At 42.0% G+C, this 27,480-nt stretch overlaps 1 protein-coding gene across 1 annotated transcript in view; it reads left to right on the top strand.

The window, feature by feature from the left end:
- The window catches only part of cutlet (chromosome transmission fidelity protein 18 homolog), a 424,016-nt gene that overhangs the window by 261,808 nt on the left and 134,728 nt on the right, over positions 1 to 27,480 (top strand). Inside the window, exons 17-19 of the mRNA XM_067136426.2 lie at positions 3,847 to 3,996; positions 17,320 to 17,450; positions 19,376 to 19,652. Of these exons, the coding sequence (XP_066992527.2) occupies positions 3,847 to 3,996; positions 17,320 to 17,450; positions 19,376 to 19,652 (558 nt within the window). The remainder of the gene's footprint in view (positions 1 to 3,846; positions 3,997 to 17,319; positions 17,451 to 19,375; positions 19,653 to 27,480) is intronic.

The raw sequence follows: 27,480 nt of genomic DNA, 5'->3' as shown, positions 1-27,480 counted from the left end.
TTATAGCAATATGTATATCAAAGCAAAGGCAGAAATGTATACCATTAAATTGAGTGAGAGTGCGTGGTTTTTTTCCTTAATTGATCATTGAACTTGTAAACACATTTGATTATGAATATCTCAATTAATTTCCATGTTTTACTTGGGAAAGGTAAACTCTATTATTGATGCTTACGTTGAGGTTAGTTTGTTGGTGTTATGTCTGGTGCTTTTAATATGTAACTAGTCAAGTTGGCAGCAGTGATAAGCCATTAAAAATAGAGAATAGGATGGCGATATTTGCTTTTTAGTGACTAGTCTTACGGACCGAGGATCATAGATGTTTCTTAAAATAGAAAAAGAGATGATCTCCATTCTCAACATCTTGAACGCCACGCGTCTTGGTTATGAACACGTATATTGTCGTGGTGTTTTATTTAGGCAGTTTTTATTTATTTAATTCAAATGTACCTGATCCTGTTATTTATTATGTTTGTTATATTTTATTATCAAAATTAACGTTCGTTAATTCGTCGGTTGACATTACAAGTGAGAAGTGCTCAATGAAGTTGTATGGTGTGCTTTGTGAATGAATAAATAAATACATAAGTGTAACAACTGTCGGACGATTAAATTTACGAGATTTGTGCAAATTTTTATTTATTATCTATCTGCTCGTTGAACACACACTGGGGAGTTAACAACTGGTGGTAGTAGATCACCAAATGCCAGAAGAGTGGAGTTTTTCTTGTTTTTTGTTTGTTACTGGGCTCTTTTTTTTTCCTTACTTGGACAGTTCTCTTCTTTTCCAATATCGACGTGTTAGGTTGTCAAAGAATTGCGAGAGATTCTTTCTCTGCGTCAATGTGACTGGCTTTTCACATGATAACTCGTCATCGTTTATCTGATATTTCGTTTATTACAACAAGGACAAGATAATAACATGCCGTATTTGGGGAGGGAAATGTTAATCGAGTAGCATAGCACTTCTCAGTGAATGTGGGATTTTTGGTATGGAAAGTCATGTCCCTGTGTTTCAGATTGCACGTTGGCTGTAGGTTCCTTAGCTTACGATCACACGATTAAATTAACAAGCATGCTTGCTTGCTTGCTTCAAAAATACTACTAGTGGCGCACGGAAAAGCCGCCCGTCTTCCGTGCTGACCATTCGTAACGCCTGCCATGTTGGTTTGCTGCTTGTCCTTGGGCTGTTCGTCCACTCTTTGCTCCGTTGTATACTGGCACCGTACGCCGAAGTAACGACGTGCTACGTTCGTTGCAAGCATAAATTGTAGTTGTGGAAGTATACTTTTGACAATCTCTATCAATAAAACAACACAGACCAGTTTCCTGGATGTGGATAGTCACCGAAAGAAAGAATCCAGAAGTGGATGAAAAAAGTGGCACCCTACAGGTTTCGCAGGTAACGTCAAAAATAATAGAGATCCTCCTTGAAATTCGAAGCGGACAATCGATCGTAGGACATTGCAACAAGTGTACATGACGTACACAGCTCTGTATAGACGTACAAGAAAAACACTTCTAGCATTTTCTGAAAATGCGACGATGGGACAGGAAAGTGCTAGGAGTGGGAAGGAAGCGGCCGTGGCCTTAATTAATGTACAGCCCCAGAATTTGCCTGCTGTGAAACTGGAAAACCACGGAAAACCATTTTCATGGGTACCAACAGTGGGGTTCGAACCCATTATCTCCCGAATGCAATCTCACAGCTGCGCGCCCCTAACCGCACGGCCAGCTCGCGCGTGATCTATGAAATCCTCTGAAAGAGGTGGTATTAGTGGACTTCTACGAGTGGTTGCCGGAAAAAGCGACAGGCAACCTCTCCATGCCCCACTCTGAATGTACAGTCGCTCAGAATGAATGTACGCATGGTACTGAGCAAGTTTCTCGCAGGTACACTTGGGCTTTTCTCGGAATGAACTGAACCTGTAGGTATGTTTGTGAGGTTTCGCGCAGCTCTGAACTTACGTTCGGGTGATGGTGGGTTCGAATCCCACTGTCCCGCAGCCCTGAAGATAGCTTTCCGTGGCTTCCCATTTTCACACCGGGCAAATGTTGGGGCTGTACCTTATTTGAAGCCATGGCTACTGCTTTCCCAATCCTAGCCCTTTCCCATACTTCCGTCGCCGAAAACCTTTGATGTGTTAGTGCGACGTTAAGGGGAATCATGACTGAAATTTGGAACTTCTACAGTTTACCACTTACCACATCCAAAATTGAAACATAAGGAAATATGAATAGGATAGGGGGCCAAACAAAATTTGAAGTTGATTAGTTAGTCTGTTCCAAAGTTATTAACAAAAAAGTTTATTTTTTATGTGTTGCATGAAAAATGATTCTTGCGGCACTGTTTTCACTAATTTTGGATTATAATTTGACAAACTTTAGTTCGGTGCTATTTTAGGAACAAAAATATTAAGGTAATATTCAGCTGATAATAAAATGCAGAATTACTTTTAATTCCTGTACATATTAAAACTTTATCAGACATTTCAAGTGAATCCGATAAGAACTCTATCGCAAGGAGCATTTTATGTATGACAATGAGCTGGTAATATTTTAAGCTAGAAAATTGTAATTGAAAGTTTTAAGAAACATACTTGCTTTAAAACTGCTCTGAACTGTAAGTTACTCCCTCACACTTTTGTCTCCTCTTATGCACAGCGTAAGCCTACTATAAGGCAAAAATATATCCCACCGGCATTATTGAAATGTTAGTTATTTTGCTCCCCCAGTAACAATATTCATCCACGAACCTACTACGCTGGCGTAGCAGGGGGAGAGGTGATACTCCCACGTGGCGCGTCCCAGGTGGCGGATAGGGGGGTCCTAACCGGCTTGCCGGCGGACTTGAGGGAAATAAAATACCTCTCGCGGACCAAACACACAACATCCTGTGGGTGGGAGACGCAGATGAAGAATACACCCACGGTATCCTCTGCCTGTCGTAAGAGGCGACTAAAAGGGGCGACCAAGGGATGATCAAATTTGAACCATGAAACTACTTGTGATTAGTACCATCACGCGGGGAACACCATGGGTCGCTTTTACTTGTGCATAGTACCACTATGTTAGGTACCAAATAGATTTGTGATTAGTAGCAAACGAGAGCGCGACGGCTTTTACAGTACCTGTATTAGTAGCACTATATGAGCGACACCATGGGATGAGGGATGTGGTTAGTATCCTTATGTGATGAACACCATAGGTTTGCGTTGCCTGTAAGTGGCGCCGCAATGTGCGAAACAGTGTAGGTCTGTATTAGGCCTACATGTATGAATTTGATTACCTGTGAGTAGAACCATAATGTGTGGAATACCGCGAGTCTACGCTACTCTTGATTAGTACCGCAACAGGACAAATACAGTGGTTCTACTTTTCTAGCGATAAGTTCCATTATGAGGGGCCGATGCCTTCGATTTTGGACTCCTTTCGACTACAAGCATCTTCGATTCAGTATCGTGCTATAGAAGCAGTCCCTTGGTCAGTAATACTATTGTTTTACGCCAGCTTCTGTGCATGTAAGGCACTGTGGGTCGGTTCCACTGATCGTTTTAACTTCATATTTATCCATCCATTCTTTCTTCGTCCTCACGTTTTGAATTGTGGTCAGTGGAGGATTTTGGGTTTTTAATATGTCATTTCATTTCGTATCATTTCATACCATTAGGGGCCGATGATCTAGATGATCTTTAAACAACAAGCATCAGTCAGTCATCAATCAACAATATTCATCTATTGCCTTTAAGACTTCATTTCCTAATCTAATAATTCCTGCATCACCTGACTTCGTACATAGGAATATTATAACTACGTCTAAGTGCCTTGCTTGTCTTTTTATTTCAGGCCACAGCGAAGTCAAGTAGAAACCAACAGATCCTGGGGGAGCTAATGAAGGGTATGCAGCCCGCAGTGCAGTCTCACGCCCAGAAACAGACCCTGCTGTTCGACACGCTGCCCATGCTCCTGGAAATCCTCGTGCCCAACCTTCGACCGGTGAGTTGCATGAACTGGCTTGTAATAATCTGTATGTGTGTGTTTGAAGTGATAACATTTTATCGATATGGTGAACATCCCAGCATTCACTTGGGAGTGTATACTGTTCAAAATCTTGGTCCGTAGCAAGTTAGAATATGCTTCATTTATTTGGCATTCGTATTACAAATCACTGGAAGGGAGCCTCGAAAAAGTCCAAAAATGATTTCTAAGGCACTTATACTATAAAGACAATAATATATCTGCATTTAAAGAAAATATATAGTCAACTTCTGGATGAATTCAGCTACGTTTACTTGGCAGCGAAGCGTGAAACCTTACAGGAGGTGTATTTGTTTAAAACAGTTAATGGAATGTTGGACAACAGTGGCTTCTTGCAGCAGATTAATTTTAATGCCAGAGCAGGAATCTTACGAAATCGAGATCTGTTAGTTTTCAAAATACCAAAAACAGTATATTATAAAAGTTCACCATTAGTAAGAATGTGTCTAATGTACAATAAACTCGCCAAAATCAACAATAGTTTAGATTTCAGCTCTGCATTATTGACGTGTATTAAGGTTTTAAGAGCTACCATTATTAAATTGTAAACCAAGTTTCACCTCTGATTACAAGATACTGTATGTTATCAACTACAGGATATAATCTGTAATCTTGTCTGTATGTGTGAATATGTTTAGTAGCTATATTGTAGCTTAAGTACAGTATGTTCTATTAAGGCATTCAGTGTATTATGGGCACACTTTATCTTGGTGCATTTGTGTACGGGGGTGAGGAGTAAGGAGGGAGCTGTCCCGGTTACGATAGTGCTGCCACATGAATGAAAATGAAATCTGAATTGAATCGAGAATATGATCGATCGATATGAAGTTTCTAAACCGTTATTATCTTAAGCCAACAACTATGTCACATACACATTATATAACATTTCTCGATGCGAATCTTGTTCCTGGCATGAATTCTATAGTTTGGGTTTGCTGTGTAAACAACAACAGTACTAGTACGTAAAGTGTACGCCAGATGTCGCACAACGATGCTTAAGCGATTCATAGTTTGTGTTTGAAAGGTTGCCAGTACGAATCTCGAAGATTGCCGAGGTCGACCGATTCCGTACTAGGGCGTAAATGCACCTAGATAAAGTGTGCCGATAATATATGGAACTATGTATTAAACACAACTGATTGTTTTCATTATCTACTGTATTTCGCTCAAATATTTTCTAAAACTTCTTTCCATTTTTGTTTGTATTATAGTATGCGGTTTTTTTTGGTTTCTTTCTTCCGTTAAATTTGCAATAATTTCATAATGCAATATACGCCTTCTGTAATTGGAACTTAAAGTCTGTTGAAGGTATATTATTTATTTATTTATTTATTTATTTAGTCTGATCCAGGACACCCTAGATTTGCCATAAGACACAGAATAATACACAATAACAATTTTGAGGGAAGATAAAAAGATTAATGTTTAAAAAAAAATGATAGGTTACAATTAACCATGTTAAATGGCATGAACTCCATATAAATGGTGACGAAGAATCGAAACGGAGTACTTGATGAGTGAGACGACTATCTCATCTTGTAGGCTTCTCGCTAGTTTATATTTTTGTCGCCATGTGACGAAAGATTTGAGAATTGTTCCCCTCGCGCCAAAGAAAAGTCCAGTCACCGTAATTTTTTTAAGGTTATACGACTCAAGAAAGAAAGGGATGGTTGGATTATAGATATCCTTTTTCTCATTGTCTACGTCAGTCGGCTGAGAGGCTGAAGATTCAAAGCGTACCGTAGGATCAATAATTTCTGCTTCGTTCCTCCGTCTGTCAATCGCTATAATATCAATCCTGCGAGTGCTGCCTCCTTCGGCGAGGCAGTGGACTTCTTCGTACACTTCTAGATTTTTGAGACGAAGAGCATTAGCAATCAGGTTTCTGATGATGTTATGGCGTTTGATCCTAAGCAGTTCTCCTTGAGGGTAACTCCCCAGCACATGTGGTAAGGTTTCATACTCACTGCAGTGTCTGCAGTGGCCTGTGCTGGTAGAACGTCCCGGCAGAGTACGTGCTGGTGCAACCATCGCTGTCATCTTCAACATCTCCCTCCATTCCGAACAAGTTAAACCATCTCTTCTGGTAACCCAAGAATTAGCAGCAGGAACTTGAGCAAATAACTCAACACCTCTTCTTTTTTGTGGATATGCACACCAAGCTTCAAATTCGCGTGTTCTAAGTATATCGCGCAGTTGTCTAACAGATTTCGTTGATGTCTCTTCATTGAGTTGAAGTTCAGATAGGCAGCGAGTTTTTATTGCTGTGAAATTTCGAACAGCATTTACGTGCGAATCATTCACAGCTTCTAGCTTAAGATTGATGTTCAGCTGTTGAAGGTACGCTTCCCAAGTAGCGCGCATTAGTGCTAACCCTTTACATTTGTGGCTCGAATATATCATACTTGTCGGTGTGTCACTCGGAAGTTGTAGAATTTCTTTAAGTGCGCTTCTGATCATGTTGTCGGCTTTTAACAGACTTGATTTGGGAATTTTCTCAACCGAAACAGTCTGGAAGGGGTATATCAGTGTAGGGCCAATAAACTGATTTATTACAGTCAATTTTTGATGCGGTTGGAGTAAGTGAGTCCTGGTAATCTGATCTAAGTTAGCTTTCAATTTTTCAAGTACCTGATGTTCATTGAAGACTAAAATCTGTCTGAAAGTTGCCCCTAAATATTTTATTTCTTCACTATCATTTATACTTCTAATGTTTCCAGAGACCGTCACGATATCGTCAGAATGAAGTTTACCATTTTCTATAATAATGGCATTTGATTTGTCTGCATTTACATGCAAACCTATTTCTTGAAGCAGATTTATGACAGAAGTGACTAGGATTGAAGCTGCTGCTTGATCTTTAGCTATGATCACCAGATCGTCGGCAAAGCATAGGGATGTTAAAGGTACAGTGTTAGGACTCAATTGAAAACCATACATTTCTGATACTTTGATGTCTGTGAGTTCATCAAGGATGTGGTTTATACCCCAGTTAAATAAGAAAGGTGAAATGGGATCTCCTTGCATCACTCCACATTTGATGTTTATCTTATCTGTATGACCACGAGCAGTTTGAACTTGTGTTGTGTTTTCTGTGAGAAGGTTGACTAGTAACTTCTTAATGGATCTGGGTAGTATAGAGTTCTCTATTGTCGCCTTTAAGTGATTGTGTCCAATACTATCGAACGCTTTGCTGATGTCGAGGAATACTACGCAGCCTGAAATCTTTTTCATTACAGCTGTTCGTAAAATGCCATCAACAATATTCACGTTAATGAAAGAGCCAGGGGTCATGACAAAACCTCTTTGGAACTGGTTCAAAGGGATGTATTCCCTTACAATTTTATCAAGGATCTTACTTAATATGCGCCGAATAATGGAGCAAATACTAATCGGTCTCCATTTGGACAGATCATTCTCTTCACCGCCTTTATGTATAAGAACAGTTCTCGCTGCCTTAAGAACCTCAGGAATGAACCCACTTTCAAATATTCTTCTGATGATATGGGCTAAAATATTAGCAGCAAGTGGATCATAAACAGATTTCAATAAAACCTTATCCGGACCTGGGCTAGTGTCAATTGCTATGCTCTTGATAATAGAGAAAACTAACTCTTGAGATATTGAAATTGTATCATCTAAGGTTTCATTCGTATAATCGATATAGGAGTCTCTCATGCAATCATTAGGAGTTTCAAATATGTTCCTAAAATATCCTTCAACAACATCTTTCTCTAGTTTCAAATTATTAGTTCTTTTGCCACTTAAAATTTTTCTAATTGCTTTCCTCCTTTGGTAAAAATATTCATATTGAGTCACTTCATACTCGAATTTAGCCTTCCGACGTTCACGATCATTCTTAGAGGATCTCTGTGGGTTACTGGAGGTTTTATACTGTCGGTTGTTATTTTTGTAAGTGCCACGTTTACGAGCTTCAATATATCTAGTAACTGGACTCTTTGGACCTGGCAGTAGGTCTGTAGCTGTGGCAAGGAAGTTTACAAAATTAGTGACTTGTTCATTGAATTCAGCATCACTCAGTTCATGCTGAAAAATATCTAGCCATTTACTCAGTTCGTCGTGGTAAGGTTTATTTTTTTGCTCTCTTTGATCAGAGGTTATTTCCAACTTCGTTGACTGACCATTTTTACTAGAAATAGGAATAGGATCTGAAGGTGGAATTTTAGACTGGCTAGGTGTAGTCATAGATGGATTCAACAAGCAGGCTCTGTATTGCTCTGGGTGTGATTTACTTATATGTATCTTAAGGCCTTTATACATTTGCCCGCAAAATTGACATTGTGTTTTGTTATCAGTGGTACTCTTATTGGTGTCATTTGCAGCCATAGTACAGGATGTATAACCTCGATAATATAGTTACAGATTATATTTGTCAATGATGATAATTTATTAGGCCCATAGACATTATTACTATGAAACTGTAGAATATATCAGAAAGTAGGGATGTGCAAATTATTTCGTCTTGTAAATGCAAACCATGAATTGAACGTATTATTCTTAGCGCTGGATCAATGATAATTTTGAGAATATAAGATAGATTGGACGTGCTGAATATTGAAAAGAAAAACATTGTAAATATAATGTATACGAGGTACGTAGAATATACAAACGGGTAGATATACCCACTCCATATGATGATGTCAGATGTAACTATAATGCGAATTCCGCCAGATGGTAGTGCGTTATAACTTCCAAGATTTGGTAACGTTTAAGTTAGTCTGCCTTGAGAAGAACAATGTGTAATCAATGCCAAGCAATAAAATAAAGATGGCTGTTGACTTAGGCACTAATTTAACTTCACAATTACATGAAGAATCTCTTAACAGGAAGATCGCACAAGACAGACAACACTACTACTTACGTAGAAAATATTCTTGCACCCTAATTTTGATTAAATGGCATTACGGAAGTCATAATTTTCGTAATCAGCATTATTAAACACCACGTATGATATCAAGTAAGATCGTTGTTCATGGCCTTCTTATTATAATATAAATAAATAATAATAAATAATTAAATGGTGGTCGGAAACAACCTGAACCAATCAAAGAAACAAAACCGTTGCCATGGGAGTGATTTAAGCACGGACCTCCGAACTGACAGGATCACGCCATAGCAAGTACGCTAGCGGTGACACCGGCTGAAACCCACGGTATTTTTGTATTTGATGCTTATTTCTCGGCATGGTTCTCAAGCCTGTTGTAAGCCACGTGCAGATTTAGTAACACCGCCTCGCAAAGCCCACTTGAATTCGCCCTCGAAGCGGTATGATTGTCTAAATTCAGCTGCTGATAAAATGGCAACGGTGCGAGGTATCGAATTATTTAGTTTAAATTACGTACCTGTATGACCGACCCACTAACGCTCATATACCAGGTTCGTGTTGTTTCGACCACTCTGTATACAGTAGAACAATGATCAAAACGTTCGTTTTCTTTTTTGGCAAAAGGAAATTCCAGAAATTTACATCTTATCCTTGCTGATTGCTTTCACAGAAACCATAAGCAAAGCAAAGCCATCTCCGTACAGGCCGTGTTGGCTCTTGGAGGGATACTGTGTTTACCTCTATGCCCGGCCGTCTTTGCCCCCAGGAATTAACCTGGTACTCATTTTTTGGTGTACGCTGAGTAAACCTTATGGCTACGTGCACCTCCGGAAGTGGAGATCTCGCTTTTTAAATTTTTCGGCTCACATAAACCATACCTCGATGAAAGTCTAATCTTCATTTTTCTAGCGTGATCGAGTGGTGATTGATCATTTTTTTTAATTTTACACATTTGCTTTTATATAGTCTTCAATGTACTTTTTTCTGTAGACCTATAGTAGGGGGTCATTTTGTATGACTAAAAATAAACCCTTTCCAGATATCATATAAGACCTTAGAGACCACCGGTTCAGTGCATACATGCATTAGATTAGATTGGATAAAGCCTTTATTGTCCGAGGCGAAGTCAGGGTTCCGAGGATTCCGAGCGAGTGGCTGGGTCACGCAGCTGTGGAAGTTGCTTGCACTTGCAGTCTGAACCAATGAAAATTCTCGCCAAAACCCGCACGTCCTCCCCTGCGAACCATGCGACCTTGCCGCGGCGGGGAGGCTTGCGTGTCGCAATGAAGCAGATAGTCGAGCTGAGGTGCAACCGTGTCGGATGAGTATCTGTCGAGAGACCAGACTAACGAATAGTTCATCGAAGGGGGAGTAGCAGCCTTCAGAAGTTGCAAGGGCGGCAATGTAGATGATTGACTGATATGGCCTTGTAATAATACTCAACATGGCTTAGCTGTGTTGATAGTGCTACACGGCTGAAGGCAACGGGCAACTACAGCAGTAATTAACCCCCGACGACATGCAGCTCTCTCTGTATGAATGATGTACTGCTGATGATGGCTTCCTCCCGGGTAAAATATTCCGGAGGTAAAATAGTCCCCCATTCGAATATCCGGGTGGGGACTACACGAGAGTAGGGTTGGGCACTATGTCCCTGTTTCAGTGCACTGTGCCGGTGCACAGTTATGTTCCGCTATTCCAGAGCACCGAGTGTCAGTTGTTCCGAAACATTCTCAAACGAGATCGAGACAGTGACTCGGTACCCCGTCAGAAACGCCACAATGTAGTGCCCTTCGCCTGCTAGCTGACTGTCGATACCGGCACTGTGCCGCCACGTGCTGGAGTGTTCCGTGTTCTGTCATATCCTCTTTGTTCTGTTTGTTCTGTTGCCTCGCCAACTGGCCTTCAGTACATCCGAATAACATAATCTGTTCGTTTTGTTTTAAACTGTTTTGCAAGAGTGTTTTTATTGAAGCCTAGTAATATATACCGTACGAAAGACGGTACTCTTTGCATAATATCGCACCTGAGTCCTGTTTAGGACTTTTTACTAGAATAAAATCAGACGGATTGAAAATCAATTTATGTTCTATTTTGTCTGCAAAAGGATCTTCAACCGGCATAATGATGAGACATTTCAAACTCAAACATCCCACAATTGTTATTTTCGTGTACTGCTTGTATAGTTTTATTTTTAATGTCCTGTTCCGCTTGTATATACTGTAGTGTTTATTTTTATCTTCGTGTTTTGCTTGTATGAGTTAATTTTTATTTTCGTGTTCCCCTTGTATATTGTGTACGTAAATAGAGTACTGACGAATGTTTCTTCAATTGCGCGAGTATATTTTTAATTGGTGAAAATAACATTGTGACATTTGTAAACACATCTACTGCCAGTGTAATTGTGACAGGTGTATGTCAAAATGAATGAAAACATTCTTATCCTAAAAACAACATTTAGACCTGATTTTTTGGTTTCGTATTTCAGAGTTCCGACTGCTTTTTCACGTGCCGTTGAAGTTTTATCCTGGCCCTAATCATTCAACAATACATGCCGATACATTCAACTGGTGAAAATATCCTTGGATTGGTTGCTTTTAAACACCTGTACTTGCATTGTAACCGAGTTATGTGTATTTCATATTGGCCGAACAAATCTTCTCCTAAAAGCAGCCTTTAAACGTGATTATTGGGTGCGAATTTCAGTGTTCCGAGTGCAGCTTTATGCTGGCCGTAACTACCCACAGCACGTCCGGTAGAGCCACATTCCCGCTGAAGCTGAGCATTGTTTGTTGCCTCACGAAATTCTCTCTAGCGCGCAGTTACTGTGCCGTGTGCTGGCACACTGTACCTAAACACTCCGTCTCAAGCTCCTAATGTTTCGGAACAACTGGCTGTTCCGGTCTGCCCAACCCTGCACGAGAGGGGGGCAATCTTCAGAAAGATGGATACTGACATTTTACGAGTCGGAGCATGGAATGTTAGAAGTTTGATTTGTTGTGGTAGGTTAGAGAATCTGAAAAGGGAGATGGATATACTAAAGTTAGATGTAGTTGCTATACGTGAAGTACGTTGGCAGGACTACAAAATTATCAACACAAAATCAAACAGGGGAAATGCAGGAGTTAGTTTAATAATGAATAAGAAAATAGGGCAGCGGGTAAGCTACTACGACCAGCATAGTGAAAGAATTATTGTCGTCAAGATAGACACCAAACCAGTGCCCACCACAATAGTGCAGGTCTATATGCCTACTAGTTCAGCGGATGATGGGGAAATCGAAAGAATATATGAAGAGATAGAAGACCTAATACAATATGTAAAAGGTGACGAGAACCTAACTGTGATGGGAGACTGGAATGCAGTGGTAGGCCAAGGAACAGAAGGTAATACAGTAGCAGAATTCGATTGGGACAAAGGAATGAAAGAGGAAGTCGGCTGGTAGAATTCTGCACCGATCATAATTTAGTCCTTGCTAATACTTAGTTCAAAAACCACAAACGTGGACAAGACCTGGAGACACTGGAAGGTATCAAATAGACTTCATTATGATTAGGCAGAGATTCAGAAACCAGGTGCTGGATTGCAAAACTTTCCCAGGAGGAGACGTGGACTCTGACCACAACTTGCTGGTCATGAAATGTCATCTGAAGTTGAAGAAATTGGAAGAAAGGAAGGAATGCAAGGAAATGGAATCTAAACAGTTTGAAAGAAAAGAGTGTGAGGGATTGTTTCAAGGAACATGTTACGCAAGGACTAAATGAAAAGGCTGAAGGAAACGCAATAGGGGAAGAATGGACAGTTGTGACGAATGAGATCGGTAAGGCAGCTGAAAAAATGTCAGGAAGAAATGAAATGGCGTATGGCTTTCAGTGCCGGGAGTGTCCAAGGACATTTTCAGCTCGCTTGGTGCAGATCATTTTTTGATTTGACGCACGTAGGCGACCTGCCCGTCGTGACGAGGATGAAATGATGATGAAAACGACACATATACCCGGCTCCCGTGCCAGCGAAATTAACCAATGATGGTTAAAATTCCCGACCCTGCCTGGAATCGAATCCGGGAACCCTGTGACCAAAGGCCAGCACGCTCACCATTTAGCCATAGAGCTGGACGTTCTATTATGATTATGATCAGGTAGAGATTCAGAAACCAGGTGCTGGATTGCAAAACTTTCCCAGGAGACCCATTTTTGAGATCAGAACTTGACAGAGTTTTGAGAGACCTAAACAAGAACAAGGTACCTGGAATTGATGACAGTTCCTCTGAATTACTGACTGCCTTAGGAGCAACCATGGCTAGGTTATTCCATTTAGTGTGTAAGATGTTTGAGACAGGAGAAGTGATATCCGATTTTCGGCAAAATGTTGTTATACCTATTCCCAACAAAGCCGGTGCTGACAAGTGTGAAAACTACCGCACCATTAGTTTAGTGTCTCACGCCTGCAAAATTTTAACACGTATTATTTACAGATGAATGGGAAGACAAATTGAAATCGAGTTGAGGGAAGATCAGTTTTGCTTCAGAAGAAAGGTAGGAACACGTGAAGCAATCCTGACTTTACGTCTGATCTTAGAGGATCCAATGAAGAAGGACAAGCCCACATACATGGCGTTTGTAGATCTTGAAAAGGCATTTGATAATGTTCATTGGACTAAGCTATTTGAAATTCTGAAGATGATCGGGATCAGGTACCGAGAACTAAGAGTTATCTACAGTCAGTCTGCAGTGATAAGAATGGAGGGCTTTGAAAAAGAAGCAACAATCCAGAAAGGAATGAGGCAGGTTTGCAGTTCGTCCCCGCCACCTCTTCAGTGTTTATATAGAACAGGCGGTAAAGGAAATCAAAGAGGAATTTGGGAAGGGAATCGCAATCCACGGAGAGGAAATCAAAACCCTAATATTTGCTGATATTGTTATTTTATCTGAGACTGCAGAAGATCTGGAGAAATTGCTGAATGGTATGGAGTAAGGAGTACAAGATGAAAATAAGTAAGCCCAAGACAAAAGTGCAGTCGAACGAAGTCAGGTGGTGCATGAAATACTAGTTTAGGAAATGAAGTCTTAAAGAAAGGAGATGAGTAGTGTTACTTGGATAGTATAACTATGACAGAAGTAAGGAGGACATAAAATGCAGACTAGCACAAGCAAAGAAGACCTTTCCTAAGAAAATAAATTTTCCCCCTTCGAACATTGATATAGGAGTTAGAAGGATGTTTTCTTTTTAAGACTTTCGTCTTGAGCGTGGCATTGTATGGAAGTTTTTAATTTCGTGTGGGTATTTCTAGCCAAGTGCAGCCCTTGTAAGGCCGACTCTCCGATGAGGGTGTGCACGTATTTAACTGCGTGTTATTGTGGTGGAGGATAGTGTTATGTGTGCTGTGTGAGTTGCAGGGATGTTGGTGACAACACAAACACCTAGTCCCCGAGCCAAGGGAATTGACCATTTAAGGTTAAAATCTCCGACCCGGCCAGGAATCAAACCCGGGGCCCTCTGAACCGATGAGCACTGCGCTGACCATTCAGCCAAGGAGCTGGACTGTATGGAAGTGAAACATGGACGGTAGGTAGCTCGAGAAGAAACTGGATAGAAGCTTTTGAAATATGGTGTTACAGAAGAATGCTGAGGGTGAGATGAATAGATCGAATCACGAATGAAGAGATACTAAATCGAATTGGTGAGAGGAGATCGATTCGGCTAAATTTGACCAGAAGAAGTGATAGAATGATAGGACTTATCTTAAGATACCCATGACTTGTGCAGTTGGTTTTTGAGGCAGTGTAGGCGGTAAGAACGTTAGGGGTAGACCAAGGTATGAATATGACAAGCAGATTAGAGCAGACGAATGATGCAGCAGTTACGTAGAAATGAAAACGTTAGCACATGATAGGGTGGTGTGGAGAGCTGTATCAAAGTAGTCTATGGACTGATGACTCAAATAATAACAGCAGCCTGCACGTACAGTCGTCTCAGCTATGTTTCCAGTGGGCGAGCTTTGATGTTAGAATACACGCTTGGGGGGTGGGGGGGATGGAGAGGTTCGTTATTTTAATACATTAGAAGGAAGGCTGCCCGGCCAAGAAACAGATGTTGCAAATTCTATTCCTATTCTTTCTCACTCTGCAAACAAACAAACAAACAAAACTTTTTTTCTAAATGGAAATTTGACAACCGACCAGACTGGAAGCCACTGACAAGGGTTTGAGGGTTAGGGTGGCATGAGGTTTGTTGTTGCTGTTTAAGTCATCAGTCCATAGACTGGTGTGATGCAGCTTCCATGCCATCCTTAGCTGTGCTAACCTTTTCATTTCTACCTAACTACTACATCCTGCATCTACTCTAATCTGCTTGTCATATTCGTACCTTGGTCTACCCCTACCGTTCTTACCACCTACACTTCTCTCAACAACTAACTGAACAAGTCCTAGGTGTTTTAAGATGTGTCCTACCATTCTATCTCTTCTCATGAAATTTAGCCAAATCGATCTCCTCTCACCAATCCTATTCGGTATCTCTTCATTCATTATTCGATCTGCCCATCACACCTTCATCATTCTTCTATGACACCACATTTTAAAAGCTTCTATTGACTTTCTTTCTGGCCTAGTTATCGCCCATGTTTCACTTCCATACAATGCCACGCTCCAGACGAATGTCTTCCAAAACACGTTTCTAATTCCTATTAAATGTTCGAAGTGAGCGAATGTGTTTTCTTAAAAAAGGCCTTCCTTGCTTGTGCTAGTCTGGATTTTATGTATTTCTGCCATCGTGAAGTATTTGACAAGTCGGGTGTATAACAAAAGGCTTCGCTTTGTTAAGAAATGAAAAGGACATGGCAGGGGCTACTATACACTGAAAATTGTTCGAATCGGTGGCGATATACACTGACTGACAGAGCAAATGCAACACCAAGAAGGAGTGGTTCGAAAGGGATGAAAGTTGGGGGAAAAAAAAAACAGACGGCACGGACGAATAATTGATGTTTATTTCAAACCGATATGCAGGTTACACAATGCGCACGGCATCGACTCAGTAGGATGTAGGACCACCGCGAGCGGCGATGCACGCAGAAACACGTCGAGGTACAGAGTCAATAAGAGTGCGGATGGTGTCCTGAGGGATGGTTCTCCATTCTCTGTCAACCATTTGCCACAGTTGGTCGTCCGTACGAGGCTGGGGCAGAGTTTGCAAATGGCGTCCAATGAGATCCCACACGTGTTCGATTGGTGAGAGATCCGGAGAGTACGCTGGCCACGGAAGCATCTGTACACCTCGTAGAGCCTGTTGGGAGATGCGAGCAGTGTGTGGGCGGGCATTATCCTGCTGAAACAGAGCATTGGGCAGCCCCTGAAGGTACGGGAGTGCCACCGGCCGCAGCACATGCTGCACGTAGCGGTGGGCATTTAACGTGCCTTGAATACGCACTAGAGGTGACGTGGAATCATACGCAATAGCGCCCCAAACCATGATGCCGCGTTGTCTAGCGGTAGGGCGCTCCACAGTTACTGCCGGATTTGACCTTTCTCCACGCCGACGCCACACTCGTCTGCGGTGACTATCACTGACAGAACAGAAGCGTGACTCATCGGAGAAGACGACGTTCCGCCTCATCCAAGTCGCTCTAGCCCGGCACCATGCCAGGCGTGCACGTCTATGCTGTGGAGTCAATGGTAGTCTTCTGAGCGGACGCCGGGAGTGCAGGCCTCCTTCAACCAATCGACGGGAAATTGTTCTGGTCTATATTGGAACAGCCAGGGTGTCTTGCACATGCTGAAGAATGGCGGTTGACGTGGCGTGCGGGGCTGCCACCGCTTGGCGGCGGATGCGCCGATCCTCGCGTGCTGACGTCACTCGGGCTGCGCCTGGACCCCTCGCACGTGCCACATGTCCCTGCGCCAACCATCTTCGCCACAGGCGCTGCACCGTGGACACATCCCTATGGGTATCGGCTGCGATTTGACGAAGCGACCAACCTGCCCTTCTCAGCCCGATCACCATACCCCTCGTAAAGTCGTCTGTCTGCTGGAAATGCCTCCGTTGACGGCGGCCTGGCATTCTTAGCTATACACGTGTCCTGTGGCACACGACAACACGTTCTACAATGACTGTCGGCTGAGAAATCACGGTACGAAGTGGGCCATTCGCCAACGCCGTGTCCCATTTATCGTTCGCTACGTGCGCAGCACAGCGGCGCATTTCACATCATGAGCATACCTCAGTGACGCCAGTCTACCCTGCAATTGGCATAAAGTTCTGACCATTCCTTCTTGGTGTTGCATTTGCTCTGTCAGTCAGTGTATTAACAAGATCTCCTCATTAACTAGGTGGTCATGATCGTGATCGTTATTGTTGTATGAGGGGGGGGGCGCCTTAATTTTTAGTCCCATATTTAGCTAATATTTCATTGTCAGGTTATGTTTGTGTGTGTGTAGGTGAGCATGCAGCTGTACACTGCTCGGGAGAAGGACGAGCTGAACCAGGTGATCAACGTAATGATCGACTATAACCTCAACTACACACAGGAGCGAACTGCTGAAGGCAGCTACGTTTACAACCTGGATCCGTAAGTAACTACTGCTGGGATACTTCTTGTTTTATAATAATTAAAATTCTCTCATAAGTCGCTCAACACACTGCTATCTAGTAGAATAAAACGTGACGTCTAAATTGATGCTCAGGTGGCCTCAATTTCGTCAAATCAAAATGCCTGCTTATGATACTGAGGCCGCATTATTATTATTATTATTATTATTATTATTATTATTATTATTATTATTATTGAGATGCCAACTTCTACGGATTTTCCGTAGTTTCTGCGATTTTCTCACTTTTAGTACGGCAATACGGAAGAGCTGTTATTATTCCGAATTTCAAGTGTCGATTGCAAGATGATCCTGCGAGTGAGAGCAAATCGAGCAAGTCTTATCCTGAAAGAGAGAGAAATTTATTTAAAATGTTGTAAGTGTAAAAATAAATACAGAATGCTGACTTGATGTTTTTAATTTTCTCTCTGATCTCCTCCGTGTTAAACCCTCATATTCGCCATATCCTTTTCCAACTCATCGATTGCAGCTACCTTGGCTGCTTTATTTTTGTACAGTGGAGACTTCATATTCCACAAACACTCCTGTTCCTCGTAAGCAACAAATTTAACCGGTGTATCGTCATACCAATGAGCTATCTATAAGGGACAGAGATGACTGACCAGAGAGATATGCGGAATAATAACGGACTACTAAAGAAATGTGCTAAACAGGCAGTGTTCAGACCTGTACAGTGGAGGGCTATAAATGATTCCATGTTAAGAACACAACTGCTCTTATGGACCTACAAGCTGTGAACACCCCTCTCTTAGACACCCATAATTCTTCATGATTAAGGAATATTATAATATAATCTATGTTGTATTATGAAAGAAAGAAAAAGGACGAGGCTTTTCTTGCTCGTCAGTTATTAAAATAACTACTTAACATTATCTATTTCATAAATACATTTGCATAGGCGAAGCACAATTACGGGAACAGTTGCCTTCCTTCATTTTCCTTCTGAGTTGCTCTCGTACATGTAACGCATAATCTGTTATGCTGTGAATTGCTGCCAGATTATCACTGTTGAAGAGAAGTCATCTATTTTGTGTGTGTGTGTTATAATATTCTTGTACTGTAGAGCAATTGTTACTGAATATTTCGATGGTGTGGTGTGCAGTGATACATTGCAGCATGTACTGATACAGAAATTTGCTTTGATTTTTATCTATGCTTGGTTTTGTTATTTAGCTGTTGTTTCTTAAGAGCATTTTATTTTTGCCCCCTCTAAACCCCATTCCGTTGAGTTCCCAAAACTAATTTGCAGTTTAGTTTCTTCCTCCTTTTATTTTGAATATAACATCTGAGTTTCACAAATTTATGTGCAGCCATTTTTCCACGTTGCTGTGAAAACCAAAATGAGCCCCCTCTAAATCCTCCGTCCCGTAAGAATAATTTTCAGGTTAGTTTCTTCCCCCTTTGATCTTGAAATTAAATACCGAGTTTTCCCGTGATACTTTTCAGCACAACCATTTGATATGGCAACCTTGTTGTCATAAAAGCAATACTGTTTTCAGAACATGAATAGTGGTAAGTGACTTGGGGCGGGAAATGCTACTCGACCGTCCACTTTCCATTTTACTGGATCAAGCGCATAAAATCATTTGTACTAAACTATTTAGCTAAATAGTTTTGTCGGAATAAAGTCCGCAATATTCACTTTCAAGGACTGATGGTGGTGCATATTTTCAGTAAGGTGTTGAGTACCGAGTTATTTGGTAAACTTACTGATGAGCTGTTTTCTAGGGGTTTCTTTGTACTACTTGAGTTTGCCTTTATCTGTAACCCCATTTTGCCAGTAATAATAATAATAATAATAATAATAATAATAATAATAATAATAATAATAATAATGTATTATCATGAAAACAGTGGTATGAGATATTTTTTCTTTTGCTGCTAGGAATATAGAAGAGATGTGTGCCTTTCCTGGAATAAAGAGTAGCCGATCCCTTACTTATAGCATCAAACAAGTATTGTCTCGTGAGGTGGAAATGGAGAAAGTGAGACGAATTGAACGCAAAGCAATTGGTGAGGAAGTATCAGGCCCAAAAACTGATGAAAAACAAGAAGAGATCAAGCCTGCTGTAACTAAACCTGCTGCAGACAAATCTGAGACTGTCATACCAAACCATCTGCAGAAGTTGAAGCCGAAAGCTATAGCTGCAGAATCTACAAGGGTGAGTAGCTTATTTACGTTTCATTTGCTTTCAGGGAGGTTAATTTGTTTTCTGTTATGACTATGCACAAATGGAGATAAACTTCCATTTTCTGTATAAAAACTAAATGATACCTACTGTGTGCAAGAGTTTTGTTGAGCGCTGGCTCTACGTGGAAGTGATGCTGCAGCTTTCATTTCTGCAGTACTGCCAATCAGAGCGACTGAAACAAATGAGGCAAAGTAGCAAATTGAGATATGTTTGAACAATATTTACTTCATAAGTACAGGTTTACTTTTTAGATATATAAATGAAGAGAAAAAGAAACAGAAATGAAGAGAAACACAGGCAAATTTAAGGAATTGCAATGCTGTATATGTTAGTGACTGTCTTGCATGTTCTTTGTGGTTCCAAGAAACGTTTGCAGTCTTCTTCTTTATCTCCTCAACCAAAATGTACATAGAGAATCATAATTGTACACTATAATGTTTTATTTTTCATGTTTTAAATATAAAGTTTGTAAAAATACTTATGCCCAGATGCGTCTACCTCAGATATGACTTAACCGTGGTGAAATGGATAACTTACCGTGGTTATGTTGAATTCCTGGTGCATCAAGCCCGGTTTTGACATTTTATACGTTACCACAGTTAAAAGTTATCCGGTTGTGAGCGAGCGGTTAAGCAGCTAACCGAAGCTTTAATGCCTACGTACTCTACATAACTTCACAAGTAACTTGTATATTGTGTACATCAAAAGTGTCATGATCCAATTTAAACGTTTACCGGTTGTGAGTGAGCGATGTAACCTCACATTGCATGTATCCAAAGTGATGTGATTTATCCTTAAAATGGATTTGACACCACAACTCTTATATGTATGGTATCCTGAGGATGATGAACAGAATAAGAGACCGGGGAAATCCGTTTGAAGATTGGACGGACTCCTCATTTCGAAAGGTTTCAGTTGGAGTAGGAGACTGTGACATCCTTGTTGCAAATTAACAGGTGATCGACTCAAGTTCCCTAACCTTGATATATAATTTTCATTTCCATGTTGATGTTAATTTACTTCAAAACTACCTTATAAAGATGTTCCACCAAATCAACACTTGTTATGTACTGGTTCTGAACTAGTTTTATTACACTAGAGTACAAGTTTCAACTCATCATGGAGTTCATCTTCAGCCCAAATATTAAAATCAAAAACCATTATGCAATTACAAACATACAGATAAAAAGTTATAATAAAATATCATAGGCCTATGTTACGTAATATCAAGCCGTCAAAGGTTCTGGAAAATTATTCCTCCGTGTCCTATCATTTACATTTATAAAAGTATCTCTGACTTAAAAATACATATTGAAAGTAACTAATGCCACACATAAATAAGTTATGCTACAGTATGACTGAAATTCTTTCTTGTAGAACTCTTTAACACTTCTGTGAACTGTCGATATATTTGTCTTCTCTGGTTTGTATTAAACTAATGCCAAATGGAACTTGTTTACAAAGTTCTGTCTTATCTTAGCAGTATATTGGTGTTTTGGAAGAGAACATCCTAGAAGGTGATAATTGCTTGTTGTTGTTATTATTATCATTATTATTATTATTCTCAGAAACTTATGCCATGTGATTCCATATCAGATGCTATTGTTATGTGCCAGCCCTATCGTAGCCCCCTTTGGTACTTCCTGGAAGGGGGTAGTGAGTCTACTTGGAGCTCCCAGCCTGAGGGCATAGCCAGTCCTCTCCATCTGATTTTACCCTGCACCTTCCAGAACACAAAATGGGAATGTTCCACCTCTAACCAAACCCGGTTTCACCGAAGTATAAATACAAGGCCGCTGCAGACGAAGTTGTTATGTTGGAGTATGGATTAATGTCTGTGTACTGCCTTGGAGTACTGTCTGTATGTGTGTTTTTGTGTGCGTGCACACATATATTTGACTGCGAGAATTCCTGGACTTTCTCTGGAGTTGAACAAATGAACAGTCATTGTGTGTTGTGGGGGTCAGAAGCCTTGTGTTCAAACCTCTGTATGCAGCTGTGTGTGTGAAGGAGCGGAGCATGTGGGCAAAAGTGAAAGGCCTATCAATAAGAATTAAAGCCTCATTCAGGTCAAGACTGTCCTGCAGTGAAAGACTAGTAAATAGATGATTGGTGGAGTCTGGTCATTTATGGTTGAATAGAAATGTATGTGTGTGCATGCATTTATTGGGATATCATGAAATAAATTAGAATAAATTATTCATAACACTATTTACGAAAATGCAGCATTTCTTCTCATAATAATTCACTCTGCCATGAACCTTTTTGAATTTTTACAAGAATTTTGATGAATATCCAAAATGTTGAAATGATGTTTATTAATCAGTGATGAAAAATAAATTAAGAAGCATTCCTCAATTATTATCATAGTTTTTCCCAAGATTTGAAGATTAGTTGGGATGAAATGCAAAAAATTATTTGATTTTCTTGATAGTGCTAATACGTCTTCCCATAAAAACAGCAGTTCATTGTTGACTTGCTGAGTGGAAGCATTAGCCAGCAGTTCTCCTTTTCAAAGCCCCAGCATTCCATCACTTTGCCTATTATTTTTGTGCCTTCACTTCACATGGTTGTATGAGTATCTTTCCGAGGAGGAGTTTGGAGCCCCTTAGGTACAGTACATACGATGCAGTTGGTGTTGCTTCAGCCATAGCGATTACCCAGTTCACTTAATCACTTCAAATAAACTACCGAATACAAGCTATTAACACCAGCACACAATCTGCTAACATGGCAAGTATGACAGGACTGAAAGCTTGTTATAAAACCACGAGAATTCGGGATGGTCAATGTGCATTTCAAGTTTCAGTTGTTGATCAGCACGGCGGGCAGCAAGAAAGCTGAAATTTAAGCCTTACAAAGTCGCAGAAGTTCAAAGTTTAGGAATAAGAAATCTAGCCGCAAAAAGCATTATTACAGTTTGTTTCTCCAGTCTATCAACAGTGGTGAATTAAATCCTGAATTAGTTCTGTTTTATTATGACGTGTAATCTTATTTGCATGGACGTGTAAATTGGTTGTGTGAGAATCCAAGAATATCATGAAACTCCACTTCATAACATTAAAAGAGGAGTTTGGTGGATTATTATTGCTAAAAGAATTGTAGGGCCCAATTATTTTTAATGGCACTTGGACACACGTTAGGTTTTATGTGTTTAACTTTTTAAAAAATTAGTACACCCTCATAGAGTTTTCCAATTCACTCATGATTTATTGTTAAAACAGTGCATATGAAGTACGTGAAATTATTAGGCCTACATTTAGAGATCAATAGCTCAAGTGGTACTGAGGTACCAGGTGTCGATCCATGCTCAAACACCCATGTTAGTACGTGGTTTATCATCCACGGGTGGCAATGCAGGCGCTAATCCTGGCATCCATTCGATCATACAGATGGCGAATACTCTTGGGATATACACTGACTGACAGAGCAAATGCAACACCAAGAAGGAGTGGTCAGAACTTTATGCCAATTGCAGGGTAGACTGACGTCACTGAGGTATGCTCATGATGTGAAATGCGCTGCTGTGCTGCGCACGTAGCGAACGATAAATGGGACACGGCGTTGGCGAATGGCCCACTTCGTACCGTGATTTCTCAGCCGACAGTCATTGTAGAACGTGTTGTCGTGTGCCACAGGACACGTGTATAGCTAAGAATGCCAGGCCGCCGTCAACGGAGGCATTTCCAGCAGACAGACGACTTTACGAGGGGTATGGTGATCGGGCTGAGAAGGGCAGGTTGGTCGCTTCGTCAAATCGCAGCCGATACCCATAGGGATGTGTCCACGGTGCAGCGCCTGTGGCGAAGATGGTTGGCGCAGGGACATGTGGCACGTGCGAGGGGTCCAGGCGCAGCCCGAGTGACGTCAGCACGCGAGGATCGGCGCATCCGCCGCCAAGCGGTGGCAGCCCCGCACGCCACGTCAACCGCCATTCTTCAGCATGTGCAAGACATGTTCCAATATCGACCAGAACAATTTCCCGTCGATTGGTTGAAGGAGGCCTGCACTCCCGGCGTCCGCTCAGAAGACTACCATTGACTCCACAGCATAGACGTACACGCCTGGCATGGTGCCGGGCTAGAGCGACTTGGATGAGGGAATGGCGGAACGTCGTGTTCTCCGATGAGTCACGCTTCTGTTCTGTCAGTGATAGTCACCGCAGACGAGTGTGGCGTCGGCGTGGAGAAAGGTCAAATCCGGCAGTAACTGTGGAGCGCCCTACCGCTAGACAACGCGGCATCATGGTTTGGGGCGCTATTGCGTATGATTCCACGTCACCTCTAGTGCGTATTCAAGGCACGTTAAATGCCCACCGCTACGTGCAGCATGTGCTGCGGCCGGTGGCGCTCCCGTACCTTCAGAGGCTGCCCAATGCTCTGTTTCAGCAGGATAATGCCCGCCCACACACTGATCGCATCTCCCAACAGGCTCTACGAGGTGTACAGATGCTTCCGTGGCCAGCGTACTCTCCGGATCTCTCACCAATCGAACACGTGTGGGATCTCATTGGACGCCGTTTGCAAACTCTGCCCCAGCCTCGTACGGACGACCAACTGTGGCAGATGGTTGACAGAGAATGGAGAACCATCCCTCAGGACACGATCCGCACTCTTATTGACTCTGTACCTCGACGTGTTTCTGCGTGCATCGCCGCTCGCGGTGGTCCTACATCCTACTGAGTCGATGCCGTGCGCATTGTGTAACCTGCATATCGGTTTCAAATAAACATCAATTATTCGTCCGTGCCGTCTCTGTTTTTTCCCCAACTTTCATCCCTTTCGAACCACTCCTTCTTGGTGTTGCATTTGCTCTGTCAGTCAGTGTATTATTCCTCGCCTGTTCGAACTGTTCAAGTAGTTCTGCAAGAGTTGTGGGTTGACGAGTCGCATGTGTCAGTTGTCCCTCATATCCACACGTGCTCGATGGGAGACAAGTCCGGAGATCGTGCTGGTCAGGGAAGTTGCTGCACGTCTTGCAGTGCATGTTGAGGTTTCACGCGCAGTGTGTGGGCGAGCATTATCCTGTTGGAACAACACATCACCTTCCTGTTGCAAGAATGGCAAAAGAACGGGTATTACAACATTCTGCACGTACCGAGCACTGGTCACCGTTCCCTCCACAAACACCAACGGCGAACGAGAATTGTAGCTTATCGCCGGGGTGGGGCCAGTGTGTCTTGGACGAATGCACTGCACGAGACAACGCTCGCCGTCTACGTTGTACGCGTAAACGACCATCACTTGCGTGCAGGCAGAATCTGCTTTCACCGCTGAAGACCACGGCCCGCCATTCCAGCTCCCAAGTGATCCTCTGACGACACCAGTCGAGCCGTGCACGTCGATGCTGTGGCGTGAATAGAAGACGGGCTAAAGATATGCGTGCCCGTAGTCCCACTGCTCGTAACCGGTTGGCAACAGTTCGTGTTGACACTTCTGGGCTGACAAACCCTGTTATCTGTGCTGTGGCAGCTGTACGATCTGCCACTGCTGCCCTCACAATACGACGATCTTGGTAGACATCTGTGCTGCGTGAACGTCCAGAACCTCGTCTATGGGTGTTAGAATATTTACGTGACCATTGCAACCAGCATCTTTGCACAACTGACGCAGCACGTCCAACTTGTGTGGCAATGCTCCGAAAGGACCATCCCGCCACTCGGAGGGGCACAATTTGACCCCTGTCAAACTCGCTCACTTGGCTGTAGGAAGCACGAGTGCGTCTCCGTGGCATGGCTCCTGTTTGCTTCGCACGTTCACATCACACTGAGCCTTATGACTGTAAACATTCCCTATTAAAGGGTACACGCAGATGACGCTCTGGCAGATATGTCACTACGCCATCTGTTGGCGGACGACGTTGAAACCATTATCAGTACATATGCTATCCCCAGGTGGCATCTGCCGTCATCGGATCAAAATCTATGTCGTCTTTCCAGGTGTACTATTAGTTTCCGGCAGTGTAGGCCTGTGTTGCTGGCCCCGTGGTGTAGGGGTAGCGTGCCTGCCTCTTACCCGGAGGCCCCGGGTTCGATTCCTGGCCAGGTCATGGATTTTTACCTGGACCTGATGGTTGGTTCGAGGTCCACTCAGCCTACGTGATTAGAATTGAGGAGCTATCTGACGGTGAAATAGCGGCCCCGATCTTGAAAGCCAAGAATAACGGCCGAAAGGATTCGTCGTGCTGACCACACGACATCTCGTAATCTGCAGGCCTTCGGGCTGAGCAGCGGTCGCTTGGTAGGCCAAGGCCCTTCAAGGGCTGTAGTGCCATGGGGGGGGGGGTAGGCCTATGTTATAGGTTAGGTTAAATCATATACGTTATGCATTAAGGTTAGGTTATGCTTATCACTTTATAAATAATCTTTTATGTGTTCCAGTTTGTTCAGGAAGTTTTTCGTTGTATGTGTGTTGACTCAAGAGAAGTCTAGAACATTGATTTATCCAGGACGTCTGTATAGTAATTCTAGATCTTTCTGAATAACTTGAGGTAATGCACCATACTGATAAACTTGCTTCCAGAGAATTCCAGAACATGGACTTACCAAGGACTTCTGGATGTTTATTGTATAACCTTCCAGGTATCTTGTGTTAATATATTGTGAGAAACCAGAATTATCTAGAATCATACCCAGAATGTATATAAAGAGTGTTGAGTCGACTTGTAGTGAGTTCGGTTCAGTTTAATTGCCTTGTTGGTGTAAGTTGTGATTTGTGGTGCAGCGAGACGAGTTTAACATCTATACCTATCGACGGATCAGTTGTTAATTGTACTGTGTTTGTTGTAAATAATGTGTATGTATGCTTAGTGAAAATATATAGAGGAACTCACTCTGTGTCTGTCTATGAGCCTTACTAAATTAAATTACTTTTTAAACTGGTAGGCAGAATTTCATGAAATTTCTGACACCGTGATTAGCCTATTTGAGTCCATTGGTCGAAAACATTTTCACCACCAGAAAGTTGCCCGGCAGGGTAGGGGAGGTGGTGGTATACAGTTCCTAATCAGTAGATACGTGACAAAAGCCTAGATTAAATCCCAAACCTATCCGCTGTGCTCATATGGAGTGAGCGCATGTAACGCTGTTGATGGTGATTCGTCTGTCGGATGGAGGCATTGAGCCTTGAGCAGACTCCTTGGTGCTATTCGACAGGATTAGGCTATGTGCCGGCACAGGGTTTCACCCTTTTCCGTCCTGCTTATTTTTTTTATTTAATCTCATTAACTTATGTGATGAGGTTGACATCAGGAAGGGTATCCGGTCATAAAAACGCGCTACGAAGATCCATCTGATCCATCTCACTTCGTACCCGACCCCGTGAAGAAACGGGGCAAGGGTTGGACATACAATTATAGTAGATATTTCTGCTGCTTTTATTTACTAAGTAACCAGCTTATTTCTTGCTCAAAAGCATGTTTGCAGGTTAGAATTAGTTTAGGGCTACCATTGGAATTGGATTTCCAATTCAACGGACATGACCTGAGATTATTAAGTTCAATTGTGACTATTTTAATTTAATTTTATTTAGAATTTATTTCTAACTAGCTGATATACCTGTCGTTACTCCCACCGCCATTTCTTGATAGATGCAGTACTGTTGCATCTGTCTGTTTGCACAGGCCAGACCAGAATGTAGCTTTTGCTGGGGCTATACCTTAACTAAGACCACGGTCACTTCCCTCTCACTCCTATCCATTCCGTATCCCATGGTTACCGTAAGACTTATCTGTGTCGGTGCGACGTAAAGCAGGTTTAAAAAAAGGAAAATGTAGCTTCCACCGAAGTCCCAGTCTCATC

The sequence above is a fragment of the Anabrus simplex genome, chromosome 1 (genome assembly GCF_040414725.1).
Source record: "Anabrus simplex isolate iqAnaSimp1 chromosome 1, ASM4041472v1, whole genome shotgun sequence".
Classification (NCBI taxonomy): Eukaryota; Metazoa; Arthropoda; class Insecta; order Orthoptera; family Tettigoniidae; genus Anabrus; species Anabrus simplex.
The sequence above is the reverse complement of the archived record's forward strand: the minus strand, read 5'-3'. Positions and strand labels throughout refer to the sequence as shown.